The 20,110-nt window shown below is 39.4% G+C and overlaps 2 protein-coding genes across 2 annotated transcripts in view; one reads left to right on the top strand and one right to left on the bottom strand.

Annotated features, from left to right (window-relative positions):
• Nucleotides 1-321: 321 nt before the first annotated feature.
• On the bottom strand, nucleotides 322-3,672 carry TIGD2 (tigger transposable element derived 2). Its single transcript, XM_060654644.2, has 2 exons — nucleotides 3,343-3,672; nucleotides 322-3,166 (listed from the first exon to the last, which is right to left on the bottom strand). Exon 2 carries the CDS (start codon nucleotides 2,244-2,246, stop codon nucleotides 669-671), a length of 1,578 nt encoding a protein of 525 aa, XP_060510627.2. The 5' UTR covers nucleotides 2,247-3,166; nucleotides 3,343-3,672; the 3' UTR covers nucleotides 322-668.
• A 286-nt stretch (nucleotides 3,673-3,958) lies between these two features.
• FAM13A (family with sequence similarity 13 member A) overlaps nucleotides 3,959-20,110 on the top strand; it is a 368,680-nt gene continuing 352,528 nt past the window's right edge. The window contains exon 1 of the mRNA XM_078445914.2: nucleotides 3,959-4,139. The gene's annotated coding sequence lies outside the window, so the exon portion shown is untranslated. The remainder of the gene's footprint in view (nucleotides 4,140-20,110) is intronic.

Genomic DNA, 20,110 nt, shown 5'->3' with positions numbered 1-20,110 from the left:
TCTTTTTACAACTCTGAAGGAACTCTCCCTGCTGTCAGTTGGAATAAAAGTGAAGTGCAAGCCCTCTCCCTGGAGACATTTTATGTTTCTTCTTCCTTCATTATACTCAGAGATGGCCAATCTGAATTGCTGACTACCCAAATACTGTTGATATAGAATCCCATATTTCAGGTTTGAGACTATTTTCCTTTAGTGCTCTCGTTGCACAGACAAATTTTTGCTAAGTTCCAAAAATTTCAGCAGATGGAAACATCATAGAAATGGAAACTTACCCCCAACATATTTCATTTGGAAACTGGAGTTCAGAGCAAGTCATAAAAATTTAATTTAAGTAAGATTTATTGATTGCCTATAGTGTGCACGGTCCTCTATTAGACACATTGAAATTCAGGCACAAAACAGACACAAGATATCTGGCCTCAGGTACCTTATGATCTAACTAGTATAATACAGATTAGAAAGAGTAAACAAACAAGTTACATGGATGGAAATGGTCACGTACTAGAATCAACATTAAAGAGCAGTAATTTAAGTAATCCAAAATGGCATCTAATCCTGAAATCATTTATAAAATGTATTTAGCTTTAAAATCCACAGCACTTCAAAGAAGATAATGAAGTTCCACTGCAGATAAAGTCACAAAGATACAAATACACTTAAGAGTATTATTAGTGACTTTTGTTATTTTGGATCTTCTGTTTTCTTCTTATTATTGTTCGAAGCCTCCGTAATACCAGTTTATCAGACAGAAGCATGTCCTCTTGTTGTTCTAGATAATCCAGTAAATTTTCGGTCCATTCAAGTGCAGCTTTATGGCTAATATGCTTCTCTGGATTCAGTTCTGCTTTTCTAGTCTTATTGGAATGTTTTTGTTCAGCAGGCTTGGCCTGGTCCTCAGCACTTTCACTGTCTGTTAGCACCTGACAGCTTGAGTCATTGCTCCGAGAGTCAAACCACTGATCAATATTCTCAATGTCAACGTGTTCACAGTCTTCTGTATTCTGTAAAACTGTTGCTAAGTTAGCTGCTAAAATGGCTCCTTCATCAATGTTCATGCCTGAATTCTCTTCATTGCTAGGGAAAAGTTTTTTCCATGCTTTGGTTATGGTACTAGATTTTACCATGTTCCAAGCTCTTGATACTTCATAAATTGCATCCAACACTGTCAAATTTTTCCAAAACATTTTTGGGTCAATTCCTTCACCCATGTATTTCTGAAGAAGTCCCGCTCGGTAGTATCTTTTTACTGTGGCTAGAACCCCCTGACTCATAGGTTGAATTAGACTTGTGACATTTGGTGGCAAATATTTCACAATTATTCTGCCATCATCTGAACTCAATAATTCTTCATTTGGATGTGCTGGGGGAAAATCCAAAAGAAGCACTGCTTTTTCTAGAAGCCCCTGGGATTTCAAATGCTTCTGTACCTGTGGCACAAAGTACTTTTCAAACCACTGTCTGAAAACAGAATGTTCTATCCATGCACTTTTTTGACTGAAGTAAGTGACAGGAAGATTTGAAAGGTCAGCTCCTTTGAACGCACGGGGTTTTTTTGCTTTTCCCACAACACAAAGATTAAGCTTGTGTAAACCAGTGGCATTTGCACAACACATAATAATGATTCTCTCTCTGCTTGACCTATAACCAGAAGTAGTTTGTTCAGTTTCAAGAGCTAATGTCCTTGATGGTAGACATTTCCAGAACAATCCAGTTTGATCAGCACCATAAATTTGCTCCGGTTGTAGATTCTCTCTCTCGACAAATTCCTGAAAGTTACCGCAAAATTCAGTGGCAGCAGTTTCATCTCCTTTTAATTTTGTTCCTTTACCAGCAGCCTTTGGAATACCATGGCGCTGCTTAAATCGAGTTAGCCAGCCAGATGATGCATTAAAATCACCTTCCATTCCCAGAGCATCAAAAAAGAATTTGGCTTGTTTTGCACAAATTGTTCCGGACACTGGAATCCCATCTGTTTTCTGTTGGTTAAACCACTCTATCATAACCCTATCAAGTTCCTCATATGTCGATGACTTCATTGATTTACGTTTGGATACCCCACTTGTAGGATCTGAACTGTTTGCATAGTTTATTATCCTTTCTTTGTTCTTTTTAATATCACGAACCGTGGATTCACCAATTCCATACACTACAGAAAGCTTTTTGAAAGATATGCCTTCCTCAAGTTTCTTAATAATGTCAAGCTTGTCCTTAATTGTCAACACCACACGCTTACGTTTCCCCAACATTTTAAATGTCCAATATTTTAAGCAATTACTAGAACAAGATATTTAACAACTTAGATTTGAATACAATGAGACTAGAAAATGGGATTTTAAGATCCCGTCCCTTCTCCGCAGGACCTAGATGGATGGTATGCTGGCCAATTTCCAGGCCAGGCCTATGTGACTCTCTTCACTTTGTTGTTTAAAGCCTACAAAGTTCTTTCAACAAGGACTAGTTTTAACTAAACCTATCTTCTTTCTTCCTCCTTACTTAGTTTAAGGTCTTTTCATGAACTGCAATCTCAAAGGAGACTGCAACCAATCTGTACCAGTAAGGTCTCTAAAACAGTCCTATTGTGTATTTAATTCTTCTTTTCATTACAGGTAGAGACTCTTTGCTAAAGGAACTAAGACTCAGGTGGGAGTACTTTGGGAAATGTGCCAGGGATAAATAGTTTAAGAGAGGACTTGTAGACATGACATATGGGAAAATATAATGGAAAAACTCATCCGCTGACGCTGTCTTTGTCAGGCAATGTACTGTATGGAATACAGCCTCTTCTAGGCAAGGACTGCTAGAGATTAATTATTCAAGTGAGTGGTTATGGAAATCATAGGCAGGCGAGATAAGGCAAGCTGGACAGAAGTGAGCAGTGCAAATAAGGTGAAAATGGACAGGCAGAAAACTTTGTACTTTAACATGACACAAACTTATACCTAATGTATTTGGCAACTGGAAAGGCAAAAGGCGGACAAGAGGTGGTGTCACATGATTAAAGCAAGCATCAAAAACTTCATTGGTAGAAATCAGAACTCATGGTAGAAGGTATGGAGTGGAAGGCTCAGTGAAGATGTTAAAATAATCCTGGTGAAAGATGATCCTCGATGGGCCAACAGAAGTAGTTCCTGTGGGGAGCTGTATAAGCACTCGGTGCCTCCGAAACCTAAAGGAAAATACCAAAAACATTTTTTTTTTCAATATCAGGGTCTGTGGCATTACTCGTATCTATCCTGTAACTATATTGAGAAAATTAACGCCTCCTATCAGTGTGATGGCAAAATCCGACAAATAATGCTTTTAGGCATTATCTGGAGTGACAGCGGGACCTGAATTGCCTACCTCCTGAAATTAAGAGGTCAGAGACAAGCCGCGTTAGCGAGGGCCTCTCCCCGCAGGGCGAGCTCCGGAGCGCGGGACGTCTTTGCTCACGCGGAGGGAGCCCGGATTCCTCCGTGGACGCCGGCGACCAGGGTGTCACCGCCGCAGCGAGCGAGCGCTTGGCCCAGGGGACGCCAGTCAGCGGGCCGGGGGCATCGCTCTCCGCCAGCCCGCGCGGGGGCCAGACCGCCCTGAAAGCAAATGGAGTCTCTAGAGGGAGGCTGACACTGGTGGCGCGGCGGCAGCGGCAAGCGGCGAGCGTCGCCGCCGGAGCCGGAAGGCGGGGGATTAGGGTGCACGCGCGCGCCCCCGCAAGAACGCTGTGTCGGCAAGGGGGTGGGGCCTGCGCGGGCGAGTGCGCGCGGCCCGGGGGCGGGGTCTTCGGCGAGAGGGCGGGGGCGGGGCCGGCCGCTGCAGCTTCTTTAGGCGCGGCGTGGGTTTGGCTAAAGCCCTGCCTGCTCTAGCCTGCAGACTATTTAGTCGGCCAGCAGGGGGCGGTCCAAGTCCACCCTGTCTTGGTCCTTCTTTCAGTGGCTCGCCTCTGGGGGCGAGGCTTCCTCCTCTCTCAGGTGGAATAAAAATCGCACCCTCTGAGGGCTCTGGAGAAAGCTACTCATCCTCAGGTGCCACGAGCGGCTTGCGAATGGGGCTGGGCGAGCGCACGTGGAGCGTGTTTACAAATAGCGGCCGCTGCACCCGTGCGTTCCAGCGCCCGTCACCTGGGACTGGAGGAGTCGGAGCGAGGATCATGAGCAAAGGTAGAAGCGAGCAGACGCGGTTGCTGGCCGAGGGCAGGAAGGCTAGCTCCCTTTGGGGACCGGGTTCAGGAGAGGAGCTGGGCTTACATTCTGCATAATCTACCTGAGCAAGCCCGGGGTTCCTGAGGTGCAGCAGGGGTTGGTCAAACTGGGTATCGAGTATTCCCTCCCTGGTTGCGATGCTCCAGGGTTGAAGTCACAGTCACCATAGAAGCGGACCCTGTGCAAGACGGACTGCACCTGGGAGACGCGTGAGCCTGTGGGAGACTCCCTCGTGAGTTTCTTGCCGCCCCTTTTCTCCTTCTGCTTCTCGGTAGTAATGAGGAAATTTGCAGTTTGACAAATAGTCCCTTGGTTTATTTTAAGCGGAGGTAGCATTAGTTTCTATTTTGGAATTCTAAATGGACCGAATGCCAGCACTTGTGTACTAATAACCTCTGCGTTGAACCATGCCAACTCCCCCTTCCCGGACTCCGTTCCTTATAGCGGGGGGGGGGGGGGGGGGGGGGGGAGGTTTGCTCAGAGCCTTCCCAGGGGAAGGGAGTGGCTGCACCTCCATCCTGCAGCACCTGTTTACCAAGGAAACGCGTTTAGCCTTCCGTCTCTCTCTCTCTCTCTCTCTCTCTCTCTCTCTCTCTCTCTCTCTCTGTGCGTGTATAATACTTTGAAAAATGGAAAAGGCTAAAGTTTCTCCAATACCCTAACATAAATGTCTAGCCATTTTCGTTAACATAAAGTAGCATGGTAATTCGTCATTTGTTTGTAAAGGCCATATTGTTGCTAAAACGTTTCATAAGGGAACTGACCTGAGCATTCATACTGCAGCAAAGAGATGATTGTAAGGCTTCTATCTGACTCCCGCGCCCAAACTGCTCAGTTGCCTACCTGAAAATCGCAGCTTTCCTCTACCTGGCATGATGGAAAATCTGTGATCTCCTAGTTATGCTGTGAAGTAGTTTTAGACAAATACCTGCTTCCCCCTCCTCCCCCCACCCTTCCTCCCAACTATCAACCAAGCAGTTTCTGCAAGTTTGGTTGACTATTTGAGGTAAAGTACAACTTCATGCAAGTTTTATATCACTTTTAAAAGTTTGCCCCCCCTCCCCCATAGTTGTAAGAAGTGTGAAAACAGTTGTATCTGATATGGTATCCATTCCTTAAGAAAAAAGAGCCGATATGTACCGACTACCAACCATTGGCGGTGGCATGTAACCAGATGTTAGCCCCCTGGCCTTCTCCCTCACCCGCCAGCCTACTGGGGTCACTGGGTCCTATTATGTATTTAAATAAAGTGACCCCTGTCTCTTCTCTCCCTTGCCCGATATCTCTGAGGTTTAATTTCTTTCCAGATACCCCTTGGATCATTTCTCTGTTCCTACTGATTCTCCAGCTTGATCATGTCTTATCTCTTAGAAGTGTTCCCTTTTCACCACCTTGTGTGAGTTTAAATCTGGAACACAGCCCATATGCCTTGGTTGCCTCAAAACACCACCTCCCACAAGGCAGTTGTATTTAGTAGACTTATTAATAAGACTTGACTTTACCCAAGACAGCTGTGTCTTTACACAAGCTAGTTTTCTATAACAGACTTTTTCCTTTTTGTTGAGGGGAGGGGTTACTAGTTGAAGATTTGTATTCAAGTACAAGAAGGGGGGGGGGGGGGCTTAAAATAGAGCGTGTGTCCTCCTGGTTTTATTAGGAGCCAGGCTGAGCACAGGCATTTCTTACTGTCCATTCTTTGGGTCACCACCTCATTCCGTCTTGACATGCCATCCTCTCCTCTCCCCAACATTCTTCTGTCTCAGCATCCCCCCAACCTTCCCTCTGAGCTGTTTGTGATATCTTAGATTCTTTTTCCTTTATGACACAGGGAAGTTTTCTATTCTGTGTCTTTTTTCTACCTGTCCCTTACCATTCACTGTGATTTATTCTCTAATTAGAAGACAGTTCACTCCTGAGGGAATGCTGCTACCAGGATTTCTTTCCTTCTGTATGTGGTATCCCTTAATCCTTGTATTATGAGGTCAACGGTACCTCTATTTTTTGTACAGTGAATCAAAAGCCAAAAGGTGTGTGAATCTATTAAACGTAGGTGGCAGAATAAAGAGTTGAGCCAGAACTATTTGGTTTTAAAGGCAATGTGCTCTGTCCACCATCACAATGGAAATATTTAACTCAAAGATGTAAAAAGAGGAAAAAGTACATTGTGGGTATTTATTTTTGCATAATTAAAGTGGCCATTTGTTAAAATGGAATTTTCGACATTAACCTACCAAAATGGCATTCTGGTTGTGAGGGTACCTTAAGTCTGTAGCAGTGTTCATCAGACATGGCATTTGGTTCGTTGGAATGTGGGTTTGCTGAAGGCTACTCCAAATCACCTGAAATGGCTTATGTTTCTCATCATTCAAAGTTCTAAATTCCCTTTTCTACTAAGATAATCTCAGTGCAAATACATTTTGCAGCCTCATTTTCCGTAGTATGTTTCATGCATGATAGTTTTGTAATAGAATAGTACATCTCTAGGTAAATTCTTGTAAAGCAACTGCTTTCTTGCTTTCTTGTTTTTTTTTTATTTCATTTACTTTATCACTGATCCTCATTTACTTGGAAATTTTTGGTTAAGTTACCCAAATTAGCTACTCCAGTAAGCTTAAGATGAAGACCTGATACTATTATTCCATTTGTATTAAGCTGATTTAATATCAAATAGTATTTCTTAATGATTGAAAAATATTGCCAATTGATTTGCAGCAAATGGTTTCACAAAGAACATTTGTCACCTACTTTGAGTGACATAAAATATGGAGGGGATTTTTGTAGCTAAAATATAACATATTTTGGAGTGTATTAGGGCAAACAAGATATAAAACAGTTGTTATCTTTAAAATGAAAACCTATTCTTTGAAGTCTCTTTTAGCTGTAAAGTTATTTCACCTTGTATTTTAGACAAAAGCCCAAATCATTCATTTTTAGTGTTAAAAAATCCCTTTTATATAGTTAAAGGTAGAAATGCTTTCCCACTTGAAAATTTCTGGACACAAATGACAGAACAGATTACTCTTTGGAAAATCCCTTATCTTTTTTAAGAAGGTTTTTAACCTGATATTGAAAGATAGTGATTTTTTTCATATTCTTGAGTCTTCTATAGATGCCCAGTAGGAGGCTTTTAAACTTAATTTTGTTTTTTGTGTTTCCTTGTTGGCTGGCAGTAGGTTTTCAATTGACTGGCAGCATAGGCAAAGCTAAGACAATGAGTTCCTAGGAAGATAAAAAAGATTTGATAGGGTTGAAAAAATGAAAATTACTGGTGGAAATGTTTAAGGAAAAATTAGACTTGCTTCCTAAAAAAAAAAAAAAAAAATGTGGATATAAATTGAAGAAACCAGTGAATTGCTAATTGGTGGCCACAGTATGGGTTGGAAACTTGAGTAAAATCTAGACCCACTTTACCTTTCCAAATTGTTCTCTAAAGGAGTCCTCAGTTTCCCATAGATTGATGAAATCCACCTTCCTGAAAGCCACTGTGCACCAGACCACCCATGCTCCCTGTGCTCAACACATGCAGCTTCATGCTTTAAGGCTCTGCTTGCTGCTGTTTTAGCCTAAACAAGTCCAATCCTTCCTCTGTTAATCTGTACATTATTCTGTTCTAGTTTGTCCAAAAACTGCTTCTCCCAAGGTTGCTCCTCAGACTTGATGGGTCAGAATCACCTGGGGTCCAAACTGTAGCTTCTGGGGCTCACTCCAGGGATGAAACCCAGGAACCTTTCATTTTTGGCAAGCACCCCAAAAAATTCTAATATGCTAAAGTTTGAAAACCTTACATACTGACCACCATTTTGAATATGAAGTTCTTCGTTCATATTCTTTTGGAAGGGAGTTTTTCTTCTTCCCCCTCCCCCTCTCTTCTTAAATTATAAGCCATCTTTGAAGGAAAATAAGAAATACAGAAAAGCAAAACGGAAAATAAACTAGCATTCAGACACAATAACACTAAACATTTTAGGGTGTATCCATTGTCTTTTATCAATGTAATTATCTCCTATATAGTATAGTTTATATCACATTTTTAAATGAGAACATAAAGTCCTAATAAACATAAAAATTTATATACATACTCTTAATAGCATATTATATTTTATGATACTGCTTCTTATCAGCCAAATATTACTAGGAACACAACCTGTTGCCAAAATTGGGCTTACTGCTGCAGTAAGGGAGATCCATACCTTGAAAAACCATGGAATATCTCAAAAAGAGGGAGTCAGGTGAGCTTGGCACAAGGACTTGGGTAAGGTGATTTTAGGGAGGTTTAAAGAAAGTGAAGAGTCTATTCTGGATTAAGTGCTGCCAGAAAGCAGGAGCAATTGACTATTGGGTCTTTTAATTTTTATCCAGGAAGCTACAGGGACATGCTAGAGTTTCACTGGAGAGGCAGTGGTAGTCAGTCCTGCAAGCCAGGAGAGGGGGATGTTTGATCATTTTTGTGGTTACCCAGCTTTCCACCCTCCCCCCCCCAACACTCACTTATTACATTTCCATTTAAGCAGCATTATGCAATGTTCTTGTTTTTGTCTTATTTTACTACAATCATGGAGAGTCCTCCTCTAATGTCTGTGAAGTTATTTAGACTCCTTGGGGTAACACCATGCCTACCTTCTTCAAAGCTTTCAACACATCCTTAAAGGATCCAGGATCCAAAAAAGCTTAAATGATAATCATTGATAGATAAGCTCATTCAGCCTTGAAACTATCCCTAATTTAGCTGTGTAGATAATATCATAATGCAATTCTACCTTAGTGAGACTCTCTTATGTTTGAGGAAGATTGTTATTAATACTTGGCTTCCATGCTTCTAGATTAAAAAGTTCCCATGATAGTGCTTCTCAAGTAGCTTTGATCAATTTTAGAAGTTTTCATCACCCAGAAAGAAATCCCATACTGTTAGCAGTCACTTTCCATCCCCCCCAACCCTCTCCTGTTCCCCAGCTCCTGGCAAGCACTTATCTCTATGGATCTGCAGATTCTAGACATTCCATATAAATGGAATCATACAATATGTGTACTTTGTGACTGGCTTCTTTCACTGAACATAAAGTTTGCAAGGTTCATCATGTTAGATAGCATGCATTAGTACATCACATTCTTTTATTGCTGAATACTGTTCTGTAATATGGATGTACCACATTTATTCATCAGTTGATGGACATTCAAGTTTCCATTGTTAGGCTCTTATGAATAATGTTGGTATGAACATCTATGCACAAGTTTTTGTACATACAGACATTTGAACATATGGTTTCATTTCTCTCAGGTACATAACTGAGATTCGGATTACTGGGTCATATGGTAGGTCTGTGTTTAAACTTTTGAGGGGCTATTTTTTTTTTAAAAAAATTAGTGTTTATTGAGGGAGAGAGAGAGAATAAGAATGAGCAGGAGAGGGGCAGAGAGAGAAGGAGACACAGAATCTGAAACAGGCTCCAGGCTCCAAGCTGTCAGCACAGAGCCTGATGTGGGGCTCAAACCCAGGAACTGCGAGATCATGACCTGAGCCAGTCAGATGCTTAACCGACTGAGCCACCCAGGTGCTCCTTGAGGAGCTATTTCTAAAGCAAGTTACTTTTTTACAGTGTATAAGGACTCCTAGTCCTTTTGTCTTAGTCCATTTGTACTGCTACAACAAAACACCACAGACTGGGTAGCTTATAAACAACAGGAATTTATTTCTCACATTTTTTAAGGCTGGAAAGTAAAAGATCAAGCTGCAACAGATTCAGTGTGATGGCTGGTTAGGATTCACTTCCTGGTTCATAGCTGGTACCTTCTTGCTGTGTCTCCACATAGTGGAAGGAGAAGGAATCTCTGGGTTTCCTTTGTAAGAACACTAATTCCCTAAATGAGGGTTCCATCCTCATGACCTAAGCATCACCCCTTAATACCATCACATTGGGCATTAAGATTTCAACATGTAAATTATGGAGGGACATAAACATTCAGGCTGTAGCATGCTCCAATTTCTCCACATCCTCACCAACACTTGTTCTAATCTTTTTTCTCCTTATCCTAGTGTGTGTGAAATGGTATTGCATTGTGGTTTGGGTTTGCATTTCCCTGATGGCTATCTCCAGCATCACTTTGTGCTTATTTATCACTTATGTATCTTTTTGGGGGGAAATGGCGATTCAGATCCTTAGCCCAGTTTTTAACTGGGTTATAACAAAGTTACAGTGTTAAGTGATCCAATTTACTCTTCCTCCACCGGCTTTCTTAGAGGAGAGACGTAAGAAATAACCTCCTGAGGAATATCTCCGTTCTTAGCCCCACTGATGTTGAAAGTACTGCTTGTGATACACTGTCCCTTTCTTTACTTAAGGATTCCCGTGAAAAATTTGGACTATCTTTAATGTCAGGAAAAAAGGCAACTTCCAGATGAAACTTGTCTTTCTTTTATCTGACACAAGAAAGAACTAGATAGGTCCGTTTTAGCACTGACTTGCAACAAATCTCTGAGTTTAAATTTGTGCTTCATTGCCATAGCTAATTCATTTTGAATTCCCGTACTTGTCTTTTCCTTATCCGTTGATTGTGTTTTTAAAATTTTAATGTTTTAATGCAATTCTGTTTTTATGTTACAGTAACCTCAACTATTGTTCTGGAAATTTACTAAACAATAAATTTAGACCAGACAGGCAGTACATCTTAGTGATAAACTTTATGGGTTCTGGAAACAGCCTCTGTTTGGTACTTCTCCCATCTACCAGCCATGGAATCTCTGACTGGTTCTATAAAATCTTTCACATTTGGACAACTGGAATAAAAATCATACTGTTTTAGTTTTGTTATAAGGATGAACTAAAAGTGTATATATAAATTGCTATGCAGAGTACCCAACACTCTGCACTGAGCCCTAAGTAAATACTTGCTATGATGTTATTTCCTGCATCTTTTGACTAGAAGGAAATACCCACATTCTCTTAACCTCCTAAGAAAGGAGGCTTTGAAAGGAGCTCTAGGTAGCTAAAAGACAACTATAGTGGGAAAGGCCGGCTTAATTCATACACATATAATGATATTGTAGAATTTTTGTGAAGGTGGATTATATATCTATGGAAATTCAAAAAACTACCTCAGGATTATCTATTGAAAATTCTCATTTCATTAATCCAAAACAGATGCACATTTTCTTTCTTTGCTTGAATCCTAAATCATAGCATATTACGTATATTGTGGTGTGGGCAGATTTTTAGCCTGATTTTAGGCATCTGAAGGGAATGGTAAAGATACAAAATGTGGGTAAGGTGCAACTGACAGTCTTAAAATAGTCATCCGTTTAGAAAATGTTTGAGATATATGCTATTATCTTCTCCTTATATAGTTTAAAAACTACAGAAATTGGAGAAAGGGGTCTAATCCTGCCCTTATTAGTTTAGTGTATCTGTCAACCTAAACCCTGACATGGCCAATTTCAAAAGGTAGTGGTAGGTGATAGTTATCTTCTTGGTGTTTCATATTTCCCCCTCTTTTATTATATATATGTGTATGTATATAATATGATTGTGTGTGTATATATATATATACACATATATGTATATACGTATATACCTATAAATACACCTATATACCCACACCCACCAACACCCACATATGTATTTTTTCCCAACTTCTTTCTCTCTACATTTAAGCTTGTAGTGTTCAAAAATTTCTGTTATTCCCTTTCCCTTATCTTCTACATCGTGTTCTTTTCCTACGGGGATGTAATAGTTAAACTCGCTAACAATTTGAAAAGTCCCTATCAATGTACTGAAATTGATGTACAATTACGTGATTGCTTGTTGAGGAGAAACTTCTAGGACTATTAAATCCATAGTTCGAAGCTGACTGGAATTTTAAAATTTCTCAATTCAATTTTTTTTCCAGTACTGTTAAAAAGAAACAGACTATTTAACAATGATATCTGTTACTACAATACAGGAGTTAACTTTGTGCTGACCTTCCTTGTTCCTCAGTTGTTGGTCTTTTTTTTTTTTTTTTTTTTTTTTTTTTAATCAGTAGGTGGTTTTAGTTTATCATTGTTACAGTCATAGAGACTTTCAAGAGAAAGTTTTTAGATGAGTTTTTTTTTTATTATGTTTTTAGTATGGATAACACAGTTTTACATTACTTTCAGATGCACAGCATAGTGATTCAGCATCTCTATATGTATACTATGCTCACTACAAGTGTAGCTACCATCTGTCACCAAACGACAGTATTATAATAACATTGATTATATTCCCTATGCTGTGCCTTTTATACCCATGACTTAATCATTCCATAACTGGAAGCCTGTATCTTCCTCTCCCTTTCATCCACTTTGCCCATTCCTCCACCCCCAGTCCATCTGGCATTCATCAGTTTTCTGTAATTATAGGTCTGATTCTGCTTTTTGTTAGTTTATTAATTTGATTCATTTTTTAGATTCCACACATGAGTTAAATCCTAGGGCATTTGTCTTTTTCAATCTGACTTATTTGTTGTCATAAGTGGCAAGGTTTCATCCATTTTATGGCTGCATAATATTCCCGTGTGTATGTGTGTATCGTCTATGTTTTTCAGGGATACTGGCCTGTAGTTTTCTTTTTCTGTGGTTTCTTTGACTGGTTTTGGTATCAGGGTATTGCTAACCTTGTGCAATGTATATGGAAGCTTTCCTTTCTCTTCTGTTTTCTCATTATACTCCCTAGCTCCATCCATATTGTTGCAAATGGAAAGATTTCATTCTTTTTTATGGTTGTATATCATGTGTGTGTATATATATTATATATATGGCTGTATATTTGTGTATGTGTATACACATACCACATTTTCTTTATCCATTCATCTATCAGTGGACACTTGGGATGCTTCTGTGGTTGGGCTGTTGTAAAAACTGCTGCAATAAACCTAGGAGTCCATATATGCCTTCAAATTACTGCTTTTGTATTCTTTGGGTAAATACCCAGTAGTGTGATTACTGGATTGTAGGGTAGTACTATTTTTAATTTTTTGAGGAACTGCAATACTGTCTTCCACAGTGGCTGCACCAGTTTGCATTCCCACCAACAGTACAAGAGGGTTCCTTTTTTCTACATCCACACCAACACTTATTGCTTCTTGAGTTTTTTATTTTAGCCATTCTGACAGGTGTGAGGTGGTATCTCATTGTGGTTTTGATTTGTATTTCCCTGATGATGAGTGATGTCGAGCATCTTTTCATGTGTCTGTTACCTATCTGTGTGTGTCGTCTTTGGAGAAATGACTGTTCATGTTTTCTGCCCATTTTTCCATTGGATTATTTGGTTTTTAGTGTGTTAAGCTGTATAAGTTACTCATATATTTTGGATATTAACCCTTTATCAGATGTGTCATTTGCAAATATCTTCCCCCATTCAGTAGGTTGTCTGTTAGAATTGTTGGTGGATTCCTTTGCTGTGCAGACACTTTTTATTTTGATGTAGTCCCAATAGTTTTTTACTTTTGTTTCCCTTGCCCCAGGAGACATATCTAGAAAAATGTTGCTAATGGCCAATGTCAGAGAAATTACTGCTTGTAATCTCTTCTAGGATTTTTGTGGTTTCAGATGTCACATTTAGGTCCCTAATTCATTCTGAATTTTTGTGTATAGTGTAAGAAAGTGGTCCATTTCATTTGCATTTAGCTGTCCAGTTTTCCCAACACCATTTGTTGATGAGATTGTCTTTTCCCCATTGCGTAATCTTGCCTCCTTTGTAGAAGATTAACTGACCATGAAACTGTGGGTTTATTTCTGGGCTTTCTATTCTGTTCCATTGATTTATGTGTTTGTTATTGTGCCAGTACCATACTGTATTGATTACTACAGCTTTGTAATATAACTTGATGTCTGGAATTGTGATACACAAAAAACCCAAAACCTGGAGGTATCTGTTGTTTTGCAGGGTTTTTTTTGTTTTGTTGTAGTTTAGGGTTTTGTTTTGTTTTGTTTTTTTGAGATTGCTTTGACTATTTGAGGTCTTTTGTGATTTCATACAAATTTTAGGATTGTTCTAGGTATGTGGAAAAATACTGTTGGTATTTTGATAGCCATTACATTGAATTTGTAGACTACTTTGAATAGTATAGACATTTTAACAATATTTATTTTTCCAACCCATGAGCATGGAACTCCTTTCCACTTCTGTTCATCATCCCAAATTTCTTTCATCAATGTTTTATAGTTTTCAGAGTGAGGTTTTTCACCTCTTTGGTTAAGTTTATTCCTATTTTATTTTTTTGTGCAATTGTAAATGGAATTATTTTCTTAATTTCACTTAATGTTGCTTCATTATTAGTGTATGGGAATACAACAGATTTCTGTACATTGATTTTTTGTATCCCGCAACTTTTCTGAATTCATTTATCAGTTCTAGTTTTCTGGTGGAATTGTTAGGGTTTTATATATATATATAGTATCATGTCATCTGCAAAAAGTGAAAATTTTATTTCCTCCTTACCAACTTGGCTTCTGTTCTTTTTGTTGTCTGATTGCTGTGGCTAGGGCTTCCAGTACTATATTGGATAAAAGTGGTGACAGTGGACATCCTTGTCTTGTTCCTGACTTTAGGAGACAAGCTCTCAGTTTTTCCCCATTGAGTATGGTGTTAGCTGTGGGTTTTCATATAAGGCCTTTATTATGTTGAGGTATGTTCCCTGGAAACCTAATTAGTTGAGGGTTTTTATCATGAGTGGATGCTATACCTTGTCAGATGCTTTTTCTGCATCTCTGGAAATGATCATATGGTTTTCATCCTTTCTCTTATGGATGTGATGTATCACATTGATTTGTGAATGTTGAGTCACCCTTGCATCTCAGCAACAAATCCCACTTGATTGTGGTGAATGATTTTTTTTTTAATGTATTGTTGGATTTGGTTTGCTAATATTTTGTGGAGGATTTTTGCATTTGTGTTCATCAGAGTTTGGCCTGTAGTTCTCTTTTTTTGTGGTGTCTTTATTTGGTTTTGGTATCAGGGTAAGGCTGGTCATAGAATGAATTTGGAAGTTTTTTTTCCTCTTCCATTGTTTGGAATAGTTTGAGAAGAATAGGTATTAACTCTTTAAATGTTCAGTAGAATTTGTCTGTGAAGCTGTGTGGTCCTGGACTTTTGTTTGTTGGGAGTTTTTGTAGTTACTGACTCAATTTCTTCACTAATAATCAGTCTGTTCAAATTTGTATTTCTTCCTTCTTCAGTTTTGGTCAGTTGTATGTTTTAGGAATTTATCCATTTTTTTCTAGGTTGTCTAATTTGTTTATAATTTTTCATAATCTCTAACAATCACTTATATTTCTGTGGTATCAGTTTTTTCTCCTCTTCCATTTGATGACTTTGTGTGCATGTGCGTTCCTGCGCATGCACTCTCTCTCTAATTAATTAATGAATTAAAGATGGGTCTGGCTAGAGTTTTATCAGTTTTGTTGATCTTTTCAAAGAACCAGATCCTGGTTTCATTGATCTTCTCTATAGAGATTTTTAAGTTTCTAAATCATTTACTTCTACTCTAATCTTTGTTATTTCCTTTCCTTTGCTGTTTTGGGGTTTTGTTGTTCTTTTTCTAGCTCCTTTGCATGCAAGGTTAGGTTGTTTAAGGTTTTTCTTTCTTCTTGGGGTAGGCCTGTATTGCTATAAACTTCCCTCTTTGAACAACTTTTGTTGCAACCCAAAACATTTGGATGGTTGTGTTTTCATTTTCATGTAAGTGTTTATTTTTTCTTTGATTTCTTGGTTGACCATTCATGTCAACCATGTTTATTTAGCATGTTATTTAACCTCTCTGTATTTTTGTTCTTCCCAGATTTTTCCTTGTGGTTGATTTCTAGTTTTATAGTGTTGTGGTCAGAAAAGATGCGTGATATGACTTTGATCTTTTTAAATTTGTTGAGACTTGTTTTTGGCCTACTGTGTGATCTGTTCTGGAGAATGTTCCATGTGCACCTAAAAAGAATGTGTATTCTGCTGTTTTAGGATGGAATGTCCTAAATATATCTGTTAAACCCATCTGGTCCGGGGTGTCATTCAAAACCACTGTTTCCTTATTGATTTTCTGTTTTGATGATCTGTACATTGACGTAAATGGGGTGTTAAAGTCCCCTACTATAATTGTGTTACTATTGAATGGTTCCTTTATGTTTTTATTAACTACTTTACGTATTTGGGTGTATAAATATTTACAATTGTTATACCTTATTGTTGGGTTGTCCCCATTATGGTTATATAGTGTCTTTGTCCCTCATGCCAATCTTTGTTTTAAAGCCTATTTTGTCTGATCTAAGTATTGCTACTCTGGCTTTCCTTTACCTCATTGTGCTTAATAAATGTTTCTTTCATCCCCTCACTTTCAGTCTGCAGGGGTTTTTAGGTCTGAAATGAGTTTCTTGTAGGCAGCATAAAGCTAGGTCTTGTTTTGTTTTTGTTTGTTTGTTTTTAATCCATTTCATCATCCTATGTCTTTTGAGTGGAGCATTTAGTCTGCTTACATTCAAGGTAATTATTGACAGAGTTGTATTTGTTGCCATTTTGTTACTTATTTTGGGGTTTTTTTTTGTTTTTTTGTTTTTTTGTTTTTTTTTTTAGTTTGTGCCTGCCCTTCTCTTGCTCTCTTTCCTAGTTTATTGTCTTTCTTTAGTGATATACTGGATTCCTTTCTCTTTGTTCTTTGCCTATCTATTACTGGTTTTTGACTTGTTGTTACCATTAAGTTTGTACATAATATCTTCTGCATAGCAGCTTATATTAACTTAAATTTGAACCCCTTTACTGCTTTCCACCCTACATTTTATGTACATGGTGTCATATTTTACATCTTTTAATTTTGTGAATCTTTTGACTGATTTTTACAGATATTCTTATTTTTACTCTAAGTTTTTGTGTTTCCTACTTTTCATACATATGGTCTTTCCCTTCCATTAAGAATCCCCTTTAACATTTCTTGGAGGGCTGGTTTAGTGGTCATGAACTCCTTTTGTTTTTGTTTGTCTGAGAAACTCTTTCTCTCCTTCTATTCCTAATATTGGCATTGCTGGATAGAATATTCTTGGCTGCAGATTTTTCCCTTTCAGCACTTTGAATATATCATGCCTCTCCCTTGTGGCTTGCAAATTTTCTGCTGAAAAATCAGCTGATAGCCTTATGGGGTTTCGAAGTATGTGACTGCCTTCTTTTGCTGCTTTAAAAATTCTGTCTTTATCACTACTTTTTACCATTTTAAATGTATGTGTCTTGGTGTGAACGTCCTAGGGTTGATTTTGTTGGGGACTCTCTGTGCTTCCTGGATCTGGGTATCTGTTTCCTTCCCCAGATTAGGAAAGTTTTCAGCTATTATTTCTTCAAATAAATGTTATGTTCCCTTCTCTCTCTTCTTCTTCTGGAATCCTGTAATGCGAATGTTTTTACACTTAATGGAGTCACTGAGTCCCCTAAACCTATTCTTATTTTGCATAATGATTTTTCTCTCACCTGCTCAGCTTGATTACTTTTCATTACTCTGTCCTCTAGGTCACTCACTGATTCATTTTTCTGCTTCCACTAGCCCACTATTTATTCCGTTTTGTATATTTTTTATTTCATTTATTGTGTTTTCCACCTCTGATTGATTCTTTTTATCTCTTTGTTAGAGGTATTACTGACGTCCTCCACTCTTTTCTCAAGTACCGTGAGTGTCTTTAGGATCATTACTTTAAATTCTCTGACTGGCATATTACTCACCCACATTTCACTTAGGTCTCTTGCTGTGATTTTGTCCTGTCCTTTCATTTGGAATGTATTCCTTGTCTCCTCATTTTGTCTAAATCTCTGTTTCTCTGTGTTAGGGAAGTCAGCTCTGCTTCCTGCTCCTGAAAGCAGTGACTGTATGAAGAAAAGTTCCTGTAGTGCCCTGCGGTACAGTGTTGCCTCTTCCCCAGAACCTGGTGTCTCAGGGGGTCTCTCCTATGTGTGTTACAAGTGCCCTGCTGTTGTGTCCTGGCTGCATTTGCCTTCAATCCAGTCATCTGCAGAGTCTGTCTTTGTCTGTTGCAGCAGTGTTTGGTCTCCAGCGTGGGTGAGCAGCTTTAACAACATGTGTGCCAGTCTGCTTGTGAATTGACACATACCACCGACCAGGGCTGTGTGGTAGGAGCAGGTGCGATTTTAACAAGGTGTGCCTCAGGCTTGTGCATGACCGATGCTGCTGCCATCCCACTACCCCCAATCAGACCAAAGCCTCCAAAAGCATGCTCATCAGGAGATGTGGTATTGGCAGAGGCTTGTACCAGTCTTCTGGGTGACGAGACCCACAGCAATGGGACTGAAGCACGTGTGACTGGAAATGGCTGATCTGCTGAAGAACGTGGGGGTGGACTTGATGTAAACAAGTTAGGTGGTGAATGTCAGCATTCTGGTTCCTGCAGCTGGCTCTGTGCTTATTCTAAGAGACAATGGGTGGGTAGGGGGTAGGGAATTGGTACCTGCCAGCCTCTTTGTTCTTGGAGGCTTGTACCAGTCTTCTGGGTGACGAGACCCACAGCAATGGGACTGAAGCACGTGTGACTGGAAATGGCTGATCTGCTGAAGAACGTGGGGGTGGACTTGATGTAAACAAGTTAGGTGGTGAATGTCAGCATTCTGGTTCCTGCAGCTGGCTCTGTGCTTATTCTAAGAGACAATGGGTGGGTAGGGGGTAGGGAATTGGTACCTGCCAGCCTCTTTGTTCTTGGAGGAGTCTTCCTAGGATCTCTGCCCTTTTGGGATATGCTCTGAGACGAGTAAATAGCTCTTTCTCCCATATGCTCCAGGTGTTTTTCTGCTGTAACTCCAAAGGGCTTTTTGTGGTGCAGTCTCTTTAAGGGCAGGGACTAGGCTTCCTATTGCTCTCTGGGCCTTTCCAGGACCAAGTTGCTGATTTTTAAAATTCCAGGATTTAAGTCCTTCTTGCTGTAAGAACTCTTGAAATTCAGTCTTTCTCGCTTTCAAAGCCAAATGCCATGGGGATTCATCTTACCTGTGCAGGCTTCCAGGTATGATAGCCTGTTTTGTGCCCTGGTCCATTTTGCTTCCCCCTGTGTCTCCACCCTTCCAACCCTCTTTAATGCCCTCTTCTCCACCTTTTGTTGTGGATTTTGTTCTGTCAGTCCTCAGGTCAGTTTCTGGGTTATTTATACTGATGGAAGTGTTATCTAGTTGTATCTGTGGGATGAGGTGAGCGTGGCGTCCCCTTACTCTGCCATCTTCCCAGCCTCCCTAGTGTAAGGCTCTTTGATATAAATGATTAGGAAATTGATTTGTCTCAGGTTATGGTAGTTAAGTCCTTGACCACTAAGAGTTTTGCTATAGTTCTAATGAAGAGAAACAAACATTGTTATATATAAAATAGATATTTAGGGGCGCCTGGGTGGCTCAGTTGGTTAAGCAGCCGACTTCAGCTCAGGTCATGATCTCGCGGTCCGTGAGCTCGAGCCCCGCGTCGGGCTCTGTGCTGACCGCTCAGAGCCTGGAGCCTGTTTCAGATTCTGTGTCTCCCTCTCTCTCTGATCCTCCCCCGCTCGTGCTCTGTCTCTCTGTCTAAAAATAAATAAACGTTAAAAATAATAATAATAAAAAAAAGATAAAATAGATATTTAGTATCAATATGTGTCTGTACAAAATAAACTGTTACAGCTATAGCCATGTGAGATGTTGTTATTAAACAGTTAACTGCCACATGAATGTACAAGAATGTATAGCAGCACCCCTCCATCTTTCCTAAAGTCCATGGCAGCCTAGCACATTATAACTCATATATGAATTTTAAGGTTTCCAGGAGTATAAGTTCTATCCATTAAAAGTAATCCACTGGAGAGGAACATAGTCTGCAATAGTGCATGGCACATGGTATTATCTTACTAAATATTTGATTGTTAAGGGAATAAATAAGCAAAGTATTAAATTTATATTCTCTGTGTATACATCTTACCA

This window comes from Panthera onca, chromosome B1 (assembly GCF_046562875.1).
Source record: "Panthera onca isolate mPanOnc1 chromosome B1, mPanOnc1 haplotype 2, whole genome shotgun sequence".
Classification (NCBI taxonomy): Eukaryota; Metazoa; Chordata; class Mammalia; order Carnivora; family Felidae; genus Panthera; species Panthera onca.
Note: the sequence above shows the minus strand (reverse complement) of the source record. Positions and strands in the feature narration are given on the sequence as shown.

What these genes read in the sequence shown, in the direction of transcription:
- TIGD2 (XM_060654644.2), bottom strand. Translation starts at nt 2,246, where the DNA reads ATGTTGGGGAAACGTAAGCGTGTGGTGTTGACAATTAAGGACAAGCTT.